The 21002-nt window shown below is 60.5% G+C and overlaps 1 protein-coding gene and 1 long non-coding RNA gene across 9 annotated transcripts in view; one reads left to right on the forward strand and one right to left on the reverse strand.

Moving 5' to 3' along the window:
* Nucleotides 1-15585, forward strand: part of LOC103351585 (uncharacterized) — a 54825-nt gene extending 39240 nt beyond the window's left edge. The window contains exons 3-4 of the long non-coding RNA XR_007911546.2: nucleotides 11139-11294; nucleotides 13396-15585. This is a non-coding gene — a long non-coding RNA (uncharacterized lncRNA). The remainder of the gene's footprint in view (nucleotides 1-11138; nucleotides 11295-13395) is intronic.
* The window catches only part of ARHGAP27 (Rho GTPase activating protein 27), a 31727-nt gene continuing 25894 nt past the window's right edge, over nucleotides 15170-21002 (reverse strand). For 4 of the 8 annotated variants that reach the window (XM_070060594.1, XM_070060596.1, XM_070060595.1 and 1 more), the window contains 8 exons: nucleotides 18521-18619; nucleotides 17668-17776; nucleotides 17437-17565; nucleotides 17247-17345; nucleotides 17047-17124; nucleotides 16829-16963; nucleotides 16622-16727; nucleotides 15170-16500 (listed from right to left, as the gene is read on the reverse strand). In XM_070060594.1, coding sequence (XP_069916695.1) covers nucleotides 16323-16500; nucleotides 16622-16727; nucleotides 16829-16963; nucleotides 17047-17124; nucleotides 17247-17345; nucleotides 17437-17565; nucleotides 17668-17776; nucleotides 18521-18619 — 933 coding nt within the window. In that variant the 3' untranslated portion in view covers nucleotides 15170-16322. The remainder of the gene's footprint in view (nucleotides 16501-16621; nucleotides 16728-16828; nucleotides 16964-17046; nucleotides 17125-17246; nucleotides 17346-17436; nucleotides 17566-17667; nucleotides 17777-18520; nucleotides 18620-21002) is intronic. The other 4 variants (XM_008271592.4, XM_051825764.2, XM_051825762.2 and 1 more) reach the window with 3 other exon arrangements.

Consider the following 21002-nt stretch of genomic DNA (forward strand, 5'->3'; position numbering starts at 1 on the left):
GGAGCCACGGCTGGGGTCATCGGAACTGAGCTCTGCGGCCAACAGTACCTGCCCCAGGGGGCCCGGCCCGTGCTCCCCACCCGACCCTGGCCTGCGCTGGGTGTCCAGATTCCGTTTCTTTGGATTCAGCTCAAACGACGCTGGAGTTTGCCAATAGAAAGGCCTAGTCAGAGGAGGGGCGAGAGACAGCACAAAGTGTGGTCGCTTCCTGCCCCCAGAGCACCCAGGCTTCAGTGGCTCTGATAGCCGATGTCTTCCCTTCCCGGGGCGGAAGCTCCTTTTGCCCATCGGCTGGGGGTGGACAGCAGGGCCCAGTGGGACTCTCAAGCTCTCAGTGTCTGCTCCTGCCCTTGGCCTTGCTCTGCAGCTGCCCCCATTCAGGGCAAGGGCTGCACCCTCAATCCCCCCCACCCCTGGAGCCTCTGTGCCCCCACGGTGTCACCTGCTGAAGTCAGCGACAGCCTGGCTCCCTGAACCTACCTGGTAGGGCTGTGCAGCAACTGTAGCAGAGACTCGAGTTGGGCAAAGAGAGTTTGATGTCACGGGGCCTCCCGGAGCCTGTTTCCTCTTGAGCCGAGGGAAGTCCTGAGCGGCTGCTGCTCACAGGACAGGGGAGGGTCACCTGGGATCCTGGATGTCACACGCAGGCCCAGGGGATGTCTGGCGGGAAACAGGGACAATGACGATTGATAAAGGCGAGGAAAGAGCCAACCAGAGAGGGAATCAGTGAAGGGCCTTTCCCCAGGGAGTGGGCCAAGCCCATCCTATGCGGGGGCCAGGAGAGCCCAGAGCTGAGAGCAGCACCTGCCACAAACCACCATGCTGGACTTGGCGCCCTCCTCACCATGCTGGACTTGGGGAACCCCAGAATGCACACAGCACCCTGTCGTCCCTGGGCGGGATGGAAGGAAAGGGGTCACCAAGAGTAAGTGATTCCCTCACCGCAAAATAACGTGAGAATGGGGGGGTGAGTGTTTGGCAAGAAGCCCTTCAAGACGCCTGCAGCCCATGTTCTAGGCCCTGGGTTCCTGCCCAGCTCCCAGCTGCTGTGCATCCTGGGAGGCAGCAGGTGATGGCTGCCATCCGCATGGGAGACCTAGATTTGAGCTTCCAGCTCCTGTCTTCAGCCTGGCCCAGCTCCAGCCATTGCAGGCATTCGGGGAGTGAACCAGCAGTTGGGAGATAGTTCTCGCTTATCCGTCCATCTTTCTGCCTTTCAAGTAAATTAAATAAGTGAATAATGTGAGAGTGTATCCCAAGAAATTATTTATGTCAGCAGCATACCCCATCACACTAGCATATTGTGGCCAGTGTAAAATCTAGATAAAATGAAAGATTTTAAAGACATATCAGGGCCAGTGTTGTGGTGCAGTGGGTTAAGCTGCGGCCTGCGGGGCGGGCATCCCATATCACACGGCTCCTTCCACCATGGCTGCCACTGCTCCTGGAAAGGTAGCAGAACAGGCGCCTGCCACTCAGGTGGGAGACCCGGACGGAGTTCCAGGTTCCTGGCTTCAGCCTGGCCCAGCCCTGGGTGTTGTGGCCATTTGGGGAATGATGGAAGATCTCTATCAATCTCTCTCTCTCTCACCTCTCTGTCACTCAGCCTTTCAAATAAATAAGTAAATCTTTTAAAAACCCTGAAACAGCACCCTGGCAACAGCAGCTCCCTGTTCCTTCTTCCCCTGGGCGCTGGCAGCCAGCACTCTGGCTCCTGGCAGAAGCAGAGTCCTGCAGTGGCCCGCGTTCTGTGGCTCACTTCGCTTGGCGTCACGTCTCGTCTAGCACAGTGCTGGCTGCTCGCCCCCTCCAAGTCATGTTTCCCTCTCCCCCTCTTCTTCCTCCCACCCCTCCCCACTTGGCAAAGGTGAGCAATGCCGCTATGAGCAAGGGTGTGTGAATCTCTCCAAGTTGGTTGTATTTTTACATCTTGGAGGCATGGGACTAGACTATTAGTAAGGCAAAGGATGAAATACTGTTTCTTCCCATACCCCGCCTCCCCTTGGAAGCCCCAGCGTCTGCCCTGCAGGGGACAGCAGGGGCCAGGGCAGGTGCATGCCCGCGGGGCCTGCAGGGGCCCGTACTGGGTCCTGTGAGTCCCGGGCAGGACCGTGCCCTCGCCTGCCCGCCGCCCCCTGCTGCCCCTTGGCTCGGCCGCATTCCTGTGGGGCCCGCTGACTCAGCGTGCAGGCAGCCCCGGAACGCCTGCTCGCCGCCCCGGCTGCCCAGGGCCCGGCCGCGTACTCTCTGGAAACTCTTTGGATGCCTCCCTAGTCCCCTGCAGGCGGGAAGGGCGGGCACCCTCTGTGCGTGCCCCGCAGGTCTCTTCAGGTCTCTGGACAAAACTGGGTGCTCTGTCACCTCTGTTTCTTGTGCTTTTCTGAATTCCAAAACACTACAGCCCCCGGGGGATTTCACTCAGAGACTGGATCTGTGCTATTTGCACCCATTTTACAGAGTCAAGGCTCAGAGGTGTGGTCTCATCTGGGAGTGGGCCCTGGTCTGACTCTGAGTCCTCCCCCCAGGGGCCACTGCCCACCCTCTCTGTCTCACCCCCTTCCCTCTATCTCCGCTGGGAAGCTTTGCTGGTCCACCCTGGCCAAGCTGTTGTCCTTCTTGGTGAGTGACCTGTCGCTGTTGGACCCCAGAGCCAGCACCCAGCACGCTTGTGGGTGCCATTGGGGAGCACGAGATCCCCAGGGTTTTGCCACAGGCTTGGGGCTCCAGCTGCCCAGGACTGAGCATTGGTGGGGCTATTCGTCAGCCACGCCCCCTGGAGCAGTTCCTTACCTCTTCTGGACCTCAGTGCTTGCTTGTAAAGGGGCAGCCTTCTCCTCATCACACACACACACACACACACACACACCCGTCAGAAGCTGGAGTGAGCCTTACGGACTGGGCTACTAGATAAAATGCAGGGCACTCACACTGCCCCGGGCACACTCAGGCTAAAAAGTCCTGCTTTGTCCCTCCGAAGTTCAAATCTAGCTGGGTATCCTGTATTCCTATTTGCTAAGTCGGGCGACTTTAGCCTGGCATAGGGTTAGTGCCCAGGATATGTTAGCCGGCAGACTCCTAATGCGTACTGAGTGACACGGACGGCTTTTGGTCCTAGGACTTGTATGTGTCTGATCTTCTCCACTGGCTTAAAAGTGCTTTAACAGCATTCATTGGATCACCCAACAGTTACTTACTGGACACTTCCCCACGCAAGTCGCTGTCCCCTGCCTTGGCCATGACAGCAGTGAGCTGTGGTGCTGCCGGCAGGGAGCTTGCAGCCTGGCGACAGTGACCCACGGCTGCCCACAGTGACCCACGGCCATTGTGCCAAGCCCCAAGGAGAACCCTGGCTGCAGTACGTGCAGGATGGGGCCTCTCCCACACTCCTGCCCTTCGTGCCCATGGGGGCCTGGACAGCGGTTCTGAGAGATAAGAGTGCCCCGACCCTGGGGAAGGAGGGAGTGGGGTGTCCAGGGTGTCCCCTGCAGTGGTGCTGGGTCACCCCAGGGCCTTCCGTTCTCTCCCCATCTCCCTGTGAGTGCAGCAAGTTGGGGGTGGCAGCTGGAGCTGCTGCAGAGTGACCCCGCTGAGGTCAGGGTGGCCCTGGGCTGACCCCAGGCCCTCATCTGTGGGCATCTCCTGTGCAAGTGTCCAGCCAGCAGGCTCTGGGCAGGGGTGAGACAACAGGTGCAGGGTGACGCTGTCTCTGGTGAGGTGGGGGGGCCATGGGCCTGAAAGATCATTCGCGCTGACATTTAGCAGATGAGGAAACCGAGCACTGCAGGGGGAAGTGGCCTCCGAAGGTCACACGGAGCTTTCCTGGTGATGCTGCCACCAAAACCCAGGCTGACTTCCCACCCTCCCCCCGCCGGGGTGGGGGCAATGCTAAAGGAGAAGGACCCTGTGAGCTCGCGGCCCATCCCCCAGCCTGGGAATCCCCGCCCAGGGGTCGTCGGGGAGCCGTGTCCCCAGCTCTCCCACATCCCCCCCGGGAGGGTTTCAGTGCCTCAAGGCCCCTGCCAGCTGCCGGGCCTTTGCTGGCCTCTCCTCTAGCAGGGGAGCCGCTAAACGCCAACCTCAAACAGCAGACGAGAAAGTTGGCCTTGATGGAGTTTCACTTCCCGAGGCCCCTGGGGGGCTGCACCCTGAGGCCCCAAGTGCTCCCCCAGCAGTGCTGGCAAATGCCAGGCTTGCCAGTGGGGAGCACCTGCTCCCGTCTCCCTGGCCCGAGGGACGGCTCCAGGCCCATGGCCCTGGGGGAAGGGGCTCCCCAAGCATGTACACACCCCCCAGTGCCCAGAGCCACCCATGCAGCCCAGCAGTCCTGTCCACCTTGCCCACGTGGCTCCTCCCTGTCACGGCTCTGTGGCCCCTGCCCTGTCTTTCCTGACAGCCAGCATCACGGGAGGTGCTGTGGCCCCATGTGCAGACAGCAAATCCACCTGCCCTAGCCGGGTTTGGCATCCCTAAGACATAGCCACAAGGTCGGGGCACTCCTCCCCTCGAGAAGTGGGTACCTGCCTTCTCTTTTTGAAGTGAGGCAACCTTAAAGGGGATGGTGACCATGGGACATGGCAGAAGCACTGTGGGGTGACTTCCAAGGCCGGGTCTTAAGGAGAAGTCCGCTCCCTTCAGGGACATCACCTGTGGAAGCCTGAGCTGCCAGGTGTTCTAAGGAAGCCTGTGCCCTGTGCAGACGTCTGGCAAGGGTCTCAGCCAGGACCCTGGCCAACAGCCTCCATCAGTGACAGGCAGTGAAGGGAACCACATTTAGAAATGCATGAGCAAGGCCGGCGCCGCGGCTCAATAGGCTAATCCTCCGCCTAGTGGCTCCGGCACACCGGATTCTGTCCCGGTTGCCCCTCTTCCAGGCCAGCTCTCTGCTGTGGCCCAGGAGTGCAGTGGAGGATGGCCCAGGTGCTTGGGCCCTGCACTCCATGGGAGACTCCTGCCATCAGATCAGCATGGTGCGCCAGCTGCAGTGTGCCGGCCGCAGCGGCCATTGGAGGGTGAACCAATGCAAAGGAAGACCTTTCTCTCTGTCTCTCTCTCTCTGTCCATTCTGCCTGTAAAAAAAAAGAAAAAAAAAAAGAAAGAAAAGAAATGCATGAGCAGAGGAGCAGAGGTGCCTGCTGGGAGGGAGCTCCTTGGTCAGATTCCACTGAGGGGTGGAAACTCAACTTGACCCAAGTCTGGCTTGCAGGAGATGGATGGGCTCAGTGGGCCTGACCCCCAACACCCAACCTGCACCCACCACAAAGAGAGAGGTCCTGGCCATGGGGGGCTGCCCTCAGCTCTTAAGCAGTGTCCCTCCTCGCTTGGTGCTGTGTTGGGAGGGACCAGTGGTCTGGGCTGCTGTAATTTAATTTGTGTTCTCTGATTTCTGTAGTGTCCACAGCAGACAGCAGAGAGACCTCGGGGGCCCGGCACTCCTTGCTCCCCACCAAGTCTCCTCATGCCTGAAGAGCAGTTTCAGTGCTGTTAGGGGGGTACCCCTTTGGCCCCCACAGAGATCGTCTCCAAAGCCACAGGGTGGCAGGATGGGACATACCCCCACGCCTCTTGGTCTGCACAGCCCGTGGCCTCAGCCTGGGACAGCAACCCCTCCCCGAGACTGGTAGAGACCAGTGCTGTTGGTGCACCAAGAGCTGGCCTGGTGACCTCCGTTTAGGTGGTCTTGGAATGCGGGGGAGCCTGAGCTCAAACCACTTGATGTCTCCTCCCTGGGCAGTGCGTTGGGCCAGCCACACCTGCGGCCTCCACCGGGAGCTAGCCCGGTCTCCACGGCTGCAGCCTCAGCCTGGCCCACTGCCCCCTCCAGGCCGCCCTCCTTCTGGGGGCCTTGGGTCCTCAGGGTGTCCCCCTGCCCCTGGCCCTTGCTGCGACTGCGACAGCCCCTTGCAGAAGTGGCACCCCAGAGCCAGGCTGTGGAGGCGGGCGCTGTGCTTGGTCTCTGTGGCTTGCAAACCTGTGCCCCTCCCTCCGTAATCCACCCTGGCTCCTCTGGACACACACCAACCACTCACGTCTGTGACCATGTCCCTGTTGCTAGCGGGACTGTCCCTGGACACACCTGTGTCCTTCCAGCTCAGTCTTGGCAGGCTCCCCCTGAAGCTGCGGTTTCTCGGGCAGTCAGTCCCCGTGCCCCCACCCCACCCTGCTCCCGTTTCCACTTTGGCGTCCCTGGTCCTGATTGTTCTCTTGTGACAACCCCGGCTCTTGCGCCCTACTCCCTTTGTCCAGGGACACTAGACAGGGACACTCCCTTTGGCGACACTGGTGGGACTCACACCCTCACCATGGCTGAAGCCAGCTCTCCGCTTTCTCCCCCTGCACCAGGAGAGCAGGAAGTTCCCGAGACCTTGTCACAACCAGGCCACCGACACACACACGTGCACTTGGCACAGCCCGGAAGCTGTCCTGGTGTGGACACCCACGGTGCAGACCGGATGGGCAGGGTGGGTAAGGAGGGTGCGGGCAGGGCTTGGAGTCTCTGGGTGGAGCAGCAGGGTGTGCAGCTGTGCTGTTTTCTGGAAGGATGGGGAGGAACAGGTCTGGCAGAGAAAGCGGGGCCTCGACCCTTGGCTCTGACAGTCTGATCCCACACAGGCCATAAGTCGATGGCCATCTTGTGCTCTCTGCTGCCTCTGGCTTGACCCTGTGGTCTTGTGAAAATGTCCATCAGAGCGCCTTGGCTCACTCCCCTAAGACCCCGAGTGGATTCACCTTTCACGGGACAGTCAGCCCGAATGGCTGCCAGCCTTTCCCTCGCACCCTCTGTCTTCCTCCTCCCCCCTCGTCCCCTCGTCCCCTCGTCCCCTCATCCCCTCATCCCCTCAGCTCCCACTTCCCTCCCAGAGAACATTCCAGTTCTCCAGCAACACTGGCTGCCTCCCTCGGGTCCCCCAGGGCCCAGGCACTGCCCACCCCAGCCCCTTTGCATGTGTTGTGCACTGCGCCTGCTGTTCCCTTTCCGTAGCTGGTGGCTTCTCTGACCACCCCCAGGGCAGCCCCACCCAGCCCCCGGCCCTCCGGCCGTGTCACTCGGCTGTGTTTTACAGGATTTGCTATAACCTCAGCTCGCCTATTGCTCTGAGTATGAGATTCTTGTTCTCCAGCTCCAAGGAGGCACCCTTGTTCCTGTGCCCCCGCTCCCTCGGAACACTGTACTTGGTCTGAGTTTGTGAGATGCACAAATTAATGGGGGGTGGATGGGTTTCTTTCTCCAGAGCTGCTCTGAGGGGGAGGTGGGTCGCAGGGTGGGGAAGCCCTCTGGAAACTAAGCAATGCTGCACATGGTAGGTGTTTTGCTCTAGCACCGTGCTGGCACACAGTAGGTCCTGGGGAAGTGCTAGCGAATGAACTCGATCACTCAGGCCGTTTTCAGGTGTATTAGCAGGGGGCTGGGTAGGAACCTGAGCAGCCAGGATGCAAACAGGTGCTTCTGTGGGATGCCGGCGTCAGAGGCAGCAGCTTAACCCTCTGTGCCGCAACGTGTGAACTTTTAAGCGAACTGGCTGCTTCTCACGGAGGAGGAGCCTGGTTTAGGGAACTGTTGTGCTCCCAAGAGGTAAAGTAGAAGTTCAAGGCTCTCTTACGGGTGACCTATCCATATAGGGTGGGGAAGGGAACTGGGATGATCTGGGGACATCCCTAACCTTTAGGCTGACGTCACAGCGATAACCACTCGCCACAGCGCGTCTCGTGGTGCAGGTTCTCTGTAGGGATGGACGAAGTCGCCGAGAGAGGGCTGCTTGTCTGCTGTCCCGTGAGCTCGCACAGGAACCAGGCCCTGCCAGGGAGCGGCTGGGAGATCACTCAGTGGCAGCCCTGTAGTCTCAAGTAGGTAGGGACTGAGATCCTTCTGTGCGACAGGCACCAGGCCAGCCACTAAAGGGACAGCAGACCACATAAACAGCCATGTTTTTGTTTTTGTTTCTGTTTTTAACATGGAGGCTAAGAGACATGCAGAGATAAAGAGAGAGAGTGCCAACAGCCAAGGCTGGGCCAGGCTGGAGCCAGGAGCCTGGAACTCTATCCGGGTCTCCCACAGGGGCGGCAGGGATCCAAGACCTGACCCATCACCATCACCTGCTGCCAGAGTGGCATTAGCAGGACGCTGCAGGCACTCGGACAGGGGTGTGGACGTCCCAAGCAGGGACCTGACCACTGCACCAGGTGCCCGCCGCCCCGAACCAGTCACTTGTCACTCAGCCAAGTCAGTCCCGACTGTTAGGAGCCCCAAATGTACTTGGGAGCCTCCCCGTCCCCCAGAGAAGCCCTCAGGGTAAACACCCTGTGATTTCACAGCTTCTGACTTGTGTAGCAGTGGAACCACAGAGACTGCTCTTCCATTGCTCACCTCCTGTGTAGTTTAATTTGTTCACTCTCACTTTTATGCCGTATTCCATTGGGAGAATTACTGCAGTGTATCTGTCCGTCCTGCTGAGATACTTAGTGGTTGTCTTCAAATCTGGCCATCGTGAGCCAGGCTGCTGCGAACACTCTTGTGTGTGGGTGTTGGGGACACTAAGCACTCGTTTCTGAGGGAACCATAGCTGTGAATCAGATTCCTGGGTCCCAGGGTGATGCAGGTGTGTGTGGCTTCCCAGAGCAACTGGTGCCATTGAGGGAGTAGAAGTGCCCGTTGCTGCCCGGCCGTGCTGGCGTTCGCTCCTGGAACTCGGTTTCATTTTAGCCCTGGTGGATGTGCACGCTGATATCACGTGTCTTTAATTTGCATTTCTCTGATGACTTATGAAATTGGGCGTGTTTTATTTATTGGTTATGTAGCATACTTCGAAAAGTACATGGAAATTGGAATTAAAAGATGTTTTAGTAAAAAAAATTTCTGAAGATTTATTTTTTATTTGAAAGGCAAAGTTACAGAGAGAGAGAGAGAGGCAGATAGAGAGACACAGAGAGAGGTCTTCCACCCACTGGTTCACTCCCCAAATTGCCAAAATGACCAGGGCTGGGCCAGGCTGAAGCCAGGAGCCAGAGCTTCTTTTGAGTCTCCCACGTGGATGCAGGGACCCAAGCGCTTGGGCCATCTTCCGCTGCTTTCCCAGGCCATTAGCAGGGAGCTGGGTCTTAAGTGGAACAGCTGGGACTCGAACTGGCTCCCATATGGGATGCTGGCACCTCAGGCAGTAGCTTAGGCCCTGTGCACCACAACACGCAGCCCCTCACTCTGTCAAGAAAGAAAGGGAGAGAGACAGAAAGAAAAGGAAGAAAGAAATGTTGAAAAAAAAAGTCTTTGTGGGGACTGGCGCTGTGGCGCAGTGGGTTGGTTAACACCCTGGCTTGAAGCGCCAGCATCAAGACCCGGCTGCTCCACTTCCCATTCAGCTCTCTACTATGGCCTGGGAAAGCAGAAGATGGCCCAAGTCCTGGGCCCCTGCACCCACAGGGGAGACCTGGAAGAAGCTCCTGGCTCCTGGCTTCTGATCGGTGCAGCTCCGGCCATTGTGGCCATTGTGAACCATCAGATGGAAGACCTCTCTCTGTCTCTCTGCCTCTCCTCTCTCTGTGTAACTCTGACTTTCAAATAAGTAAATAAATCTTAAAAAAAAAAAAGAAAAAGTCTTCGCTGGGCCCTCCTGAGAGCCAGGCTGTGGGCACCCGGGCACGAAGGAGAAGATTTCCAGGCAGGTGCTAAGTGCGCTCGGCTTTCTTTGGCAGGGCCGCACGGGGAGAGTCTATTCAAAGTGCACACAACACACACATTTGGGGACACAGAGGCTGAGACTCACATTTTTAAAAGGCCGCTCCGTGCTGTGCACTGACAGCTTCCTGGAGGAGTGGGGCTGGTGGCAGAGAACAGGGGGAGGTCAGCTGGCACGGGGGGACACCTTGCACAAGGATGTGGAGGTGGCGACCTGCAGGTGCTGGTGAGAGAGACACCCAGGGAGGCTGAGCACCAGTGAGTGAGTGGGTAGCTAGGAGCCAGGGGCCAGGGAGCTGGAGATGGGGTAAAAATGGCAGAGAGGCCGGCGCCACCGCTCACTAGGCTAATCCTCCACCTTGCGGCGCCGGCACACTGGGTTCTAGTCCCGGTCGGGGCGCCGGATTCTGTCCTGGTTGCCCCTCTTTCAGGCCAGCTCTCTGCTGTGGCCCGGGAAGGCAGTGGAGGATGGCCCAAGTGCTTGGGCCCTGCACCCCATGGGAGACCAGGAGAAGCACCTGGCTCCTGCCTTCGGATCAGCGTGGTGCACCAGCCGCAGCGCGCCGGCCGCAGCAGCCATTGGAGGGTGAACCAACGGCAAAGGAAGACCTTTCTCTCTGTCTCTCTCTCTCACTGTCAACTCTGCCTGTCAAAAATTAAAAAAAAATGGTGCAGAGAGAGTGGGCTGGATTCCGATGGTGAGGGGTGCAGGTGCACGTCTGAGGAGGGTGCCCACCACCCGGCAGAGGAACCAGAGGCGGCTGACTCCTGGGCCCCTGGGAATGTTGGCCTGGCTCCCCTGCAGTGGCAGAAGCCAACACAGTAAGTGCCCAGCCTGCACCTGTGACTGGTGCTAAAACCACATGGCTGCAGGGCACAGGGTGGTGACTTGCAGGCAGGGAGGAGACTGACAGGGGATGTAGAACACAGGGGCAAAGCCTAAGGCTCCAGGTGTGGAAGAAGCAGGCTGGGGAAGGGCAGTAGTTTTTGGAGTGGGGAGGATGGGCAGGCAGAGGTGCTGAAGCCCAGCCCTGTAGCCTGAGCTCAGGGAAGCTAATGGGCTTCTCTCTGCCCACCCAGCCCACCTCCTCCAGGACTCACCCTGCCTCTCCCCGGGGGGCTACATCATCAGCCTCATCTCCCAGCCTTGGAGCTCAGGGCTGGATGCGAACCTGTGGGTTGAGGTCGAGAGGGAGACAAGCCGGAGTTTTCTTGGCCCACTTGCACAAAGGCCCAGAGCTCATGCTAAGCCTCCTCCTGTGCCCAGTTGGAATCACCCCTTGGGCAATAGGCATTTAGCACCCCCTGCTGGCAGCTCTGCTTCCAGCACTCCAATATCTCTGGCAGATGCTCACACAGCAGGCCTAAAATCAGGGCCAGCTCCAGGCTGAGCAGACATGGCATGAGGTCTGGCTGGGATGCGTCTGTGGATACTAGAAGTTTCCTCATTGCTCTCCATCCTTCCCTGCAGCCGAGAGACCCTCTTTAAAAGCGTAGCTGTGGAATACTACTCAGTAGGACTGGTACCCGCGGCCACTTGAATGGATCTGGCGGCACGAAGCGGAGAGGGACAGGATGGCTGGAAGAGCTCCCCCTTGTGTGAGTCCACGTGTATTACAGTCCCCAGGTAAAAATCGCGGCGATGGGAGAAACGCAAGGTTGCGGGGCGGAGCGGGGGGGGGGGGGGGGGGGGGGCCTGCCAGGAGCTTCCTCCGGGTCTCCCATGTGGGTGCAGGGGCCCAAGGACTCATAGGAGATGTTGGTGTTGCAGGTGGCAGTGTAACCCACTGTGCCACTACACTGGGCCCCATTTTTCTAATGTTTGTTTGTTTATCTATTTGAAGGGCAGAGAGACAGGACAGAGTTCTCCTATCTACTGTTCATTCCTCAAATACCTGCAATAGTCGGGTTTGGGCCAGGTCAAAGCCAGGAGCCAGCCTCATGGGTGGCAGGGACCCAGCTGCTTGAGCCACTACTTCCTGTCTCCCAGAATCTGCTTCCGCAAGAAGCTAGCGCTGGGGGCTGAGCTGGGACCTGAACCTGGGCCCTCTGACATGAACCTCGGGAGCGTCCTAACAGCTGTATCAAACACCCTCCCCAGACCATAGAGCTGATTGAGCCGTTCTGTGCCTTGACTGCGGCTGTGCACCTGTGATAAAGTGCAGCTGTGCACCTGTGATAAAGTGCCAGGGAGTTGTGCACAAAGATGACCGAAACATGGGTGCGTGCAGAATGGCAAGATCAGGTGAGGGCCGCAGTCCGGCAGCTGTGGTCAGCGCCTGCCAGTCACTTCCCTGGTTTTGCTAACGCACTGGAGTTATGTAAGATGTCACCCCTGGGGGAAGTGGGTGATGGGCACACGGGACCCCTCTCTACCAATTATTCATTCTGTCCCATGGGCCATAAAGAATGAAGTTCAGGGGCCAGCGCAGTGGCACAGTGCCTATGAGCGGGTTAAGCCTCCACCTGCATCACTGGCATCCTCAAAGGTCCCAGTTCCGAGTCCCAGCTGCTCCACTTCCGATCCAGCTCCCTGCTATGGCGTAGGAAAGCAGTGGAAGATGGCACAAGTCCTTGGGCCCCTGCACCCATGTAGGAGACCTGGAGGAAGCTCCTGGCTTCGGCCTGACCAGCCCTGGCCATTGTGGCCATTTGGGGAGTGAACCAGTGGATGGAAGAGCTCTCTCTGCCGCTCCTTCTTTCTATAACTCTGCCTTTCAAATAAAATAAACAAGAAGGAGAAGGAGGAGGAGGAGGAGGAGGAGGGGAAGGGGAAGGGGAAGGAGAAGGAGGAGAAAGGTCACGGGCAGGTGTCTGGTCTGAGACGCTGGTTAGGACGCCTGCATCCCACATTGGGTGCTTGCATTTGAATCCTGGCTCTGCCTCCTGACTCCAGCTTCCTGCTCATGCACACCCTGCCAGGCGGCCGTGATGGCTCGCGTGATTGGCTCTCCACGTGGGGAGTTACACTGAGTTCCTAGGTCCCAGCTTTGGCCTGGCCGAGCCCTGGCTGCTGCAGGCATTTAGGGAGTGAAGCAACAGATGGGAGATCTCTCTATCTGTCTCTCTCTCTCTCAAATGCTTTTTCAAAAATGAAGTCCACCGTCCCAGCAGGACAAGAAGCCCTGCATGGCCTGGCATCTTCTGCCCGAGTGAGCACCAGTCTGCCATCTCCCGGGCCCTCCCTGGAGGCAGGTGCAGGAGGACGCCTGCCCTCAGGCAGCACAGGGTGTCCCCCGGGCAGGGCTGCTTGTGCTAATCCCAGTGGGTGCCCTCCTGTCCCCGCTGCCCCACCCCATGCCACCACTGGGCTGACGTCATGGAGAGATTGCTCCTAAACTCTACAAGCAGAGGGTCTCAAGCCAGGTCCTGCCCACCAGGCCCCCTGGCTGCACTCCCGGGGTTCCTCCCTGCCCTTTCTGTGCCCGGCTCGCGAGCCTGGCTCTGGGCCGTGCGTGCGGCACGGGTCTCCCTTACTAATCATGGGAACTCTAGAGCTCTCTAGGCAGGTGTGCATAGCTGAAGTTGCCGGCCAAGCACACATAGTTGCCCCAGCTCTCTCTGTAGGAACAAGGCAGGCATGGGCACAGGCCCTGAGAAGCTGACCGGGGGCCAGCACAGAAGGCCCGAGAGCGAGTGAGGCACAGGGCCCGGCAGGTGTTTACTGAGTGTGTGCTCGGGCCAGACCTCTCAGAGCGCGGCAAGGGTTAGCCCGGTCATCTCCGCAGCCGCACGAGGAGGCTGGCACTGCTGTCGCATCCCCATCCTCCAGATGAAGAAGCCAGGACACAGACGAGGAACCAGTGACTGGAATCTTCCCGCAGGGCACTGTGGAGCTTGGGTTTGAATCTGGCCTGGCCAGTTCCAGGCCCAGCACGGAGCCACTGTCACACTGCAGACCGGGCAGTCCACGTGGTCCCCCCCAAGGCTGAGTGGGAAGGTTGTAAGCAGGGTGGGCATAGCATCAGCCTTGGGCCTCAGAGTGAGCCTGGGGCTGGTGGTGGGGCGCAGTGGTTAAGCGGCTGCTTGGGCGCCCTCATCCCAGGTCGGAGCGCTGGTTCGAGTCCCAGCTACTCCGCTTCCTATGCAGCTCCTTGCTGGCGCCCCGGGGAAGAACCTGAGCCCCTGATTGGGTCCCCCAGTCAGATGCAGCTTCCGGGGCAGGTGCCGTCCAGACAAAGCCCAGCGCAGCCCCCACACCCAGTGCACCCTGCAGCGCTCACCACTGAGTCCCCGTGTCCTCACTGGTGACAAAGGACTTCTGAATCGCCTCCTGGGGACAAAAGGGGACGATTCGGGGCCAGTGGTGTGGCGTAGTGGGTAAAGTTGCCGCCTGCAATGCCACCATCCTATATGGGTGCCAATTTGAGTCTTGGCTGTTCCGTGTCCAATCTGGCTCCTTGCTGAAGTGCCAGGGAAGGCAGTGGAAGATGGCCCAAGTACTTGAGCCCCTGCCCCCACGCAGGAGACATGGATGAAGCTTTGGCCTGGTTCAGCCCCGGCTGTTGTGGCCATCTGGGGAGTGAACCTGCAGACAGATCTCTTGGTATCTGTGTAACTTTGTATTTCAAATAAAATAAAATGAAACAATCTTTTTGAAAATGCAATGATTCTAGAACTTCTCTGCCTGCTGTTCTGTAGTTCGGCTCCTGCAGCTTGGCAGTCGGGAGTCTGTGGTGGGGGAGGGGATGTGACGTTCTCAAGACCCCTGCTTGGGAGCCTTCAGCCCATTTCCTTGGTGACCCAGTGTCCTTGGTCACAGGCCCGCACTTCATGTGCTCTGGAGGGCCCGGCGTCCCTGTCCCTGGTCAGCTGTCCAGCTGCCCCTCAGCCCCAGGCCCTCTGGGCCGCGGGCTCCATGCTCTCAGGCTTAGTTCTCCCCATGCTCCTTCTGCCCCAGGGCCCTTGCACATGCAGTCCCCGCCACCCCGGCATCCTCCCCGTAATTCCTGGGCTGGTTGACGGTACACTCCTTACTGCTTTGCGTCAGTGTGGCTGCTGTGGGCACCCTGGGTGCCTGGGGGACAGTCACCAGCCTGTGACATACCCTCAGGGCCCCACTGCAGACGCAGGTAATGGAGGCATCTTGGAGACCTGGCAGCAGCGGTTCCCGCCTGGGTCCCTGTTCCAACAGGCCCGGCCTGGATCGTCTCTGTCTGCGGCTCCCCGGCACGGGTGAAGAGTCCCTGGGGCCCCTCTGCACACCAGGCCCTTCCCTTTAGGCCAAGCTCGCGGTACGCAGGACCCAGAATCCCCGAGGACATGGTAGGTTGTGCGGCCGGGGGTGGCCCAGCGGCTGCAGGGGAGAAGGGTAGGTTTCACGCGTGGACTGGCGTGGCCACGTGTGAGCCCGAGAGCCTCTCCTGGTGGCTCTGAGGGTGGGGGGGGAGCAGGAGGAGGGTCAGGGCCAGCTCCTCTCCCGCCCCCACGTTCACACGGGGAACTTGGGTGGGTCAAAGAAGTATAAATTGAAACCTGGCCCCCCAGGTCCATTTGTCCAAGTAGGAGAATAAAACATTTTATTTAACAGCTGCTGTCTTGGTTTATACCTTTTAAATATTTAGACATATGGTAGGAGGCCTCTACTTGTACTTTTGCCCCGAGCCTGCTGGCGCTGGGGGGAGCTGGTCAGCCTCATGTGCCGACCCCGAGCTCCCCTGGGGCGGCCGCAGGTGAGGTAGTCCTGCCCGGGGCACAGAGGACAAACAATAAATAGAGACGAATGGAATCATCCGAGTAGGACGCCGGCATGGTACAGATGGCCGATAAATATGAGCTATTCTTGTGTGCGCGGGGAGGGCGTGGGGCGGGGCGGGGACCAAGCAGTGCAGCCTGGTGGCTTGTGCTTGGGGGGAAGGGCCGCTGAGCCCAGTTCACATTTTCCATCCTGAGACTGTTCTCCCCACCCCCACACCTCCGCCCACCCCCAAGCCCCTCCCAGCCCTTCAGGGCAAGGTGGGCAGCAGGTGGGCAGCAGAGGGGCTGAGGGCTGCTGCCAGTTCCGGTTCTCCACTCTCACTGCAGAGAACTGCTGGGGTGGGGTGGGGTGGGGGTAGGTAAAAGGGTTGATGCCCACCCCGCAGCGTGTGCTGGGAGGGGAGCCTGTGCTGGGGTGTTTGAGCACCGCCTGGCCTCTAAGCCCCTCATCGTGCCCTTGCACGCCTGTTTCCTCACCTGTACAGTGACGCTGTGTGCGCGCCAGGTGACAGGTGAACAGGAAGAACCCTGAGCCCCAGGGAGGCCAGAGTCCCACGGCCCGCAGCCAGCCCGGGGCCCCAAGGCCTGAGCGAGACCCGGCCGGCTGCACGTGCCGGGGCCAGGGCCCTCCCGCCTGGGCAGCAGGGAAGCGTGTGGGTAGCTGCCTCATGACCAGCACGAGGCCCGAAGCCAGGAAGCCCCTCTCCCAGTTCTACTCCCCGCCCGTGCCGCCCGTGCACAGCAGGTGGCGCTGTAGTACAGAACAACCCGGCTGGTCCCCGAACGAGGCAGGCCCGGGGAAAAATCATCACGTTTTGGAGAGCTGCCCACCAGAGGGCGCCATCCCCACCCCGAACAGAGAGGCGCGTGGACGCCACAGGGCCCCGAGGACCGAGGTCTCCGGGAGAGTCCGGTGGCGTGGCCAGACCACAGTGGCCGCCCCCGGGCCGGGCCGCGGTCAGTGCGGCGGGAAGATGTCTGCGCACTGCTGCAGGATGAGCTCCACCACCTGGTTCTGGAACACCATGGTCATGGGCATGCTGGTCTCCTCGGTCTCGGGCCGCAGCAGCGTGGGCCCGAACACGATGGCCACGCTCTGTACCGACATGCGGTTCTGCTCGCGGTGCTCGATCACCCTGCGCGGGGGGCGGAGCGCGAAGAAATCAGGGCCCAGAGCTGGGCGCGGGGGTGATGGTGTGTGTGCATGGGGGGCTTCCGCCAGGGCCCACCTCCCTCCCATTCCCGCGGCCCTGTCACCTGCACAGGTGCCGGAAGAGCAGCCGCAGAGTGTCATGGTTGGGGGCGGGCAGGGAGCGCACCAGGTCGCGCACACACTTGCTGCGCTGGGCCTGGTCCTGCAGCTCTAGGGATGGGAGAGATCGGAGGAGAGGGAGGGTGGGCTCGGGGAGGGGGGCGCGCGAGGTGGCCCCCGGCCCGTCCGCCCCACCTGCACCGGGTGCTCACTGATGGCTGCGATGAACTGGCGGAAGTGCGAGAAGGGGAAGAGGGGCTCGGGCAGCTCCCGGAAGAAGAGCTTCAGGGCACCAGTGATCACGTGGACGTCCTCCCAGCGCCCGTCGTCCAGGTCGAGTCGCTCATCTGCGGCGGAGGGGAAGAGGGGTGATGGTCAGCGCCCCTTCGCGCCTTCGGGCCCTGGGGCAGGCGCTGGGGACGGGTCTCACCGTGGTCCACTTTGTAGCGCAGCTTCTGAATGGTGGCCAGGTTTCCACTGATGCGGTACAGCCCGTCGATGTCCAGCCCTGGGCCGGCGGGAGGCGCAGAGCCGGGGTCAGCGGGAGCCAGGGCTGAAGCCGCCCGTTCTTCCCCGCCCACACCCAGGGGTCTCCCCTCTGCAGCCCGGCCCTGGGACCCCCGCGCGTACCCCGCGCCTCGACGGTGCGGATGCACTGCTGCACGAAGCGCGGCACCGGGCTCCGCTCGCGCTCGCACAGCGCGGCCAGCGGGCAGCCGAACACCTGGTCTGGGGGAGAGGCTCCGTCAGCGCCGCCCCGCGCCGCCCGGCCCTGCGCCCCCGGCGCGCCGCGCGGCTCCCGCCCGCACTCCCCGCCTACCTCGGATGTAGCCCTTCTCCCGGAGCGACTGCAGCGTGGGCCGCCTCTGCAGGAACTTGCGCAGCTTGTGCCGCACCTTGCCCAGGTCGCTCTCCAGGCCGCCGGGACTCAGGACAGGCGCGGCGGCTGCTGGCGAACGCGGAGCTGAGCCGACTGGCGGCGAGCCAGGCCCTGGCTGGGCGTCACCTGGGTGCCGCCGCCCTCCTCCCCGACCCCCGACCCCCAGCTCACACGCACTGGGCCGCACGTCGTCCTCTCTGTCCGGCCAGCTTCCCAGGCGCTCGCTCGAGCCGAAGTCGGCGCCGCCGCTCTGGCTGTCCTCGGGGGCCAGGTCTGCGTACTGTAATCACCCGGAGGTAGCTGGGATGCGCCTCAGAGGCTCCCAGCGGGCCCGGCCCAGGTCTCCCAGGGATCTCCTTCCTTCACCAGGCTAACTCCCCTCACCTCCACCGGGCAGCCTGCGAGGATTCAGCTCCCTCGGCTGCAGAGTGTCCGGAAATCTCTCTGACCTGCACGGTCTCTGACCGTGGCCGCCTAGAGGTGCCCAGCTGCCTTCCCTGGCTCTCATCCCCCCCCCCCCCCCCCCCCGCCACCCCTTGCAGGTCGGCATCCTCACCAGACTTGCATGGCTCTCAGTTCTGAGGCCGCAGGTCCGGCTGGGCCAGCATCCTCACCTCCCTGTGTTTGGATTCCTACCTCTATTAATACAGCCGGAAGCTGTACCCAAGGTTGGCTGACAGGGAATTAAGCCTCAGGTCATTGTCGGGGGGACTTGCCCCATCTCTGCTTACATCACTGCTATCTGACCTTAACAGCTGCTGGTCTCCTCAATTCGATCCCTTTAAGTGGATTCTGCTAGTTGTAGCCGCCATGCGGGCCTGAGGCCCCTCAGAGACTTCCTTCTCCTAACTGCTCTAGGATGGGCTCCCGCCGCCCCCAGGGGTCCTCCCTGCCTTCAGCAGCCGGGAGGGGCACTTCCCCACTGGGGCCCTGCAGAGGGCTCCTCCCAGGGCGGGCACAGGTGCCATGCGTGATGGCTGACCACCGCCTCCCCACCAGCCTGGAGGCCCCGGCTCTGCCTCACCAGCTCCTGGATGCCCTGGGCGATGGCCTTGTGCCACGTGCTGATGATGGCCTCCGAGTCGTGCTGGATCAGGTACTCCGAGCCATCGCGGCTCCGCAGCTGGAGGAACACAAGTCGCTGGGTCACCTGGGGCTCCCTGGGGCTGCTGCAGGGGCAGGCTGGGGCAGAAATGACGGCAACCTGCTCCCATACCCCAGGAACTCGGCGCCCAATGGGGCAAGGGCCTCAACCCATGCCAAGGTCTCCCTCCTCATTTAAAGCAATGGGTGGGGGCCAGCGCTGTGGTGTAGCGGGTAAGGCTGCCGCCTGCGACACCGGCATCCCATATGGGTGCTGGTTCGAGTCCCAGCTGCTCCACTTCCAATCCAGCTCCCTGCTAATGTGCCTGGGAAAGCAGTGGAAGATGACCCGAGTGCTTGGGCTCCTGCACCCATGAGGGAGACCTGGAAGAAGCTCCTGGCTCCAGGCTTCCGATCAGCCCAGCCCCTACCATTGAGCCATTTGGGGAGTGAAGCAGTGGGTGGAAGATATCTCTCTGCAACTCTGAATCTTTAAATAAATAAAATAGTAAAAAAAATAAAGCAACGAGTGACAGCATCTCTGTTACAGATGAGCAAGCCGAGGCTCAGCAAGTGCTAGGCACACAGCCGGGTGGGTGAGGGGATACAGATCGGCCTGGCACACTTGCCCATGCCCCATCTGCTTCGCTGTGAACCAGAAGACATGGCGGGCCCCGCCCAGACCCCGGGCCTGTGAAGGAAACTCCCTGAGGGAGAGCCCTGGCCGCCGGGACGACAGTGAATCAAGTGTGGGCAGAGAGGGTTTAGACGAGACATTGCTGATGCTGGAGAAGGCACGGGCCACTCCTCCAACCAACCCCCCACCACACACACACACCAAGGACCAGAGAGTGTTGCCCTTGGCCTGCGCTGGGAGCCCCCAGCCCCACCCCTAGGCTGGACCACCCGTCCTCTCACAGCCCTGCCGCAAGGGGTATAAAGGACACAAAATACCAGAGGGAGACCAGGAGCCCTGGCCCACTCTGACTTGGAAGCTGGCTCCTCGGCCCTGCAGGGTAACAGCGTGGCTGCAGCGGCTCCCACCCATGGTGCCCTTGAGGGCAGTGGGACACAGAGACCCGGACACGGCCTCAGACAGCGGGCAACGACTCCTAGGACCAGAGAGGGCTGCTGTCTTTAAAGCTATGCTTGAAAACTATTTAAATTGCTTAAAACTAAGGAGGGGGAAGGAAGAAAGGGTGTGTCTTTGGCAGAGGTTAAAATGCTGCTTGGGATGCCTGCATCCCATATCGGAGTGCCAGGGTTCGAGCCCTGGCTCCAGGGGCCAGAGCGGTGGCGTAGCAGGTAAAAACACCACCTGCAATGCCAGTATTCCACATGGGGGCCGGTTCAAGTCCCGGCTGCTCCAGTTCCAATCCAGTTCCCTGCTAATGGCCTGGGAACGCAGTGGACGATGGCCCCAAGAGCTTGGGCCCCTGCATCCACATGGGGGACCTGGATGAAGCTCCTAGCTCCTGGCTTTGGCCTGGTCCAGCCCCCGCCATTGTGGCCATCTGGGAAGTGAACCAGAGAATGGAAGATCTGTCTCTCTGTCTCTCCTCATCTCTGTAACTGTTTCAAATACATAAATAAATCTTAAAAAAAAAAAAAAAAGTCCCAGCTCTGTTTCTGACCCAGCTTCCTGCTAATATGCCTGCGAAGGCAGCAGATGGTAACTCAAGTACTTGGCTCCCTGCCTCTACCCTGGGAGACGTAGCTGGAGTTGTTGGCTCCTGGATGCAGCCTAGTGGGGGCCTGGCTGTCGTGTGCACCTGAACCAGCAGATAGAAGTTCTGTCTGTCTGTCTCTGTGTCTCTCTGCCTTTGATACAAAATGAAAATAAAAAGCAGAAAGAAAGCAATGCCTTGCTCCAGCCCACGCCCTGTCCTGCGAAGGTTGGAGAGCTCTCAGCAGGCAGCCAGCACAGCCGTGGGGTGCACGGACAGGAGCCCTGGGGGCTGCTTCCCCAGGGACTGGCTGACAGCACCTCAGCCAGGGCGCAAGGCTGCAGAGCTGCGCGGCAGTGGCTCCCGGCTGCTCAGCGTGTTGGAAGCACGGGCTGGCGCGCTGTGGGCTGCACCTGCCACACTGGCTGCTCCCTGGTGGCCATACCTCCCGTTTGCTGTGGCTCTGCAGTCGCCTCCTCGGGCCCCACTAAGCCATCCCACGTAGAGAACCGGAGGCTGTCTCTTGAGGACAATGCTGGCGTCCTTCCCGGCTGCCCTGAGTGCAGGGAATTCCCTGATTCCATATGGGACTGGCAGCTCCCGGGGCACTGCCGCCCTCCAGTCCTTGCCAGGGAAGATGGTTCCGAAAGGCCTGCCTGAGCCATCAGAGGCAGGCTTCGTAGAGAACCCTGTCAGAGACAGAGGAGAGGCCCCCGCCCAATGGGACCTCAGGGCAGACATTGCCAGTTGATCTCA

This window comes from Oryctolagus cuniculus, chromosome 17 (assembly GCF_964237555.1).
Source record: "Oryctolagus cuniculus chromosome 17, mOryCun1.1, whole genome shotgun sequence".
In the NCBI taxonomy this organism is placed as follows: domain Eukaryota; kingdom Metazoa; phylum Chordata; class Mammalia; order Lagomorpha; family Leporidae; genus Oryctolagus; species Oryctolagus cuniculus.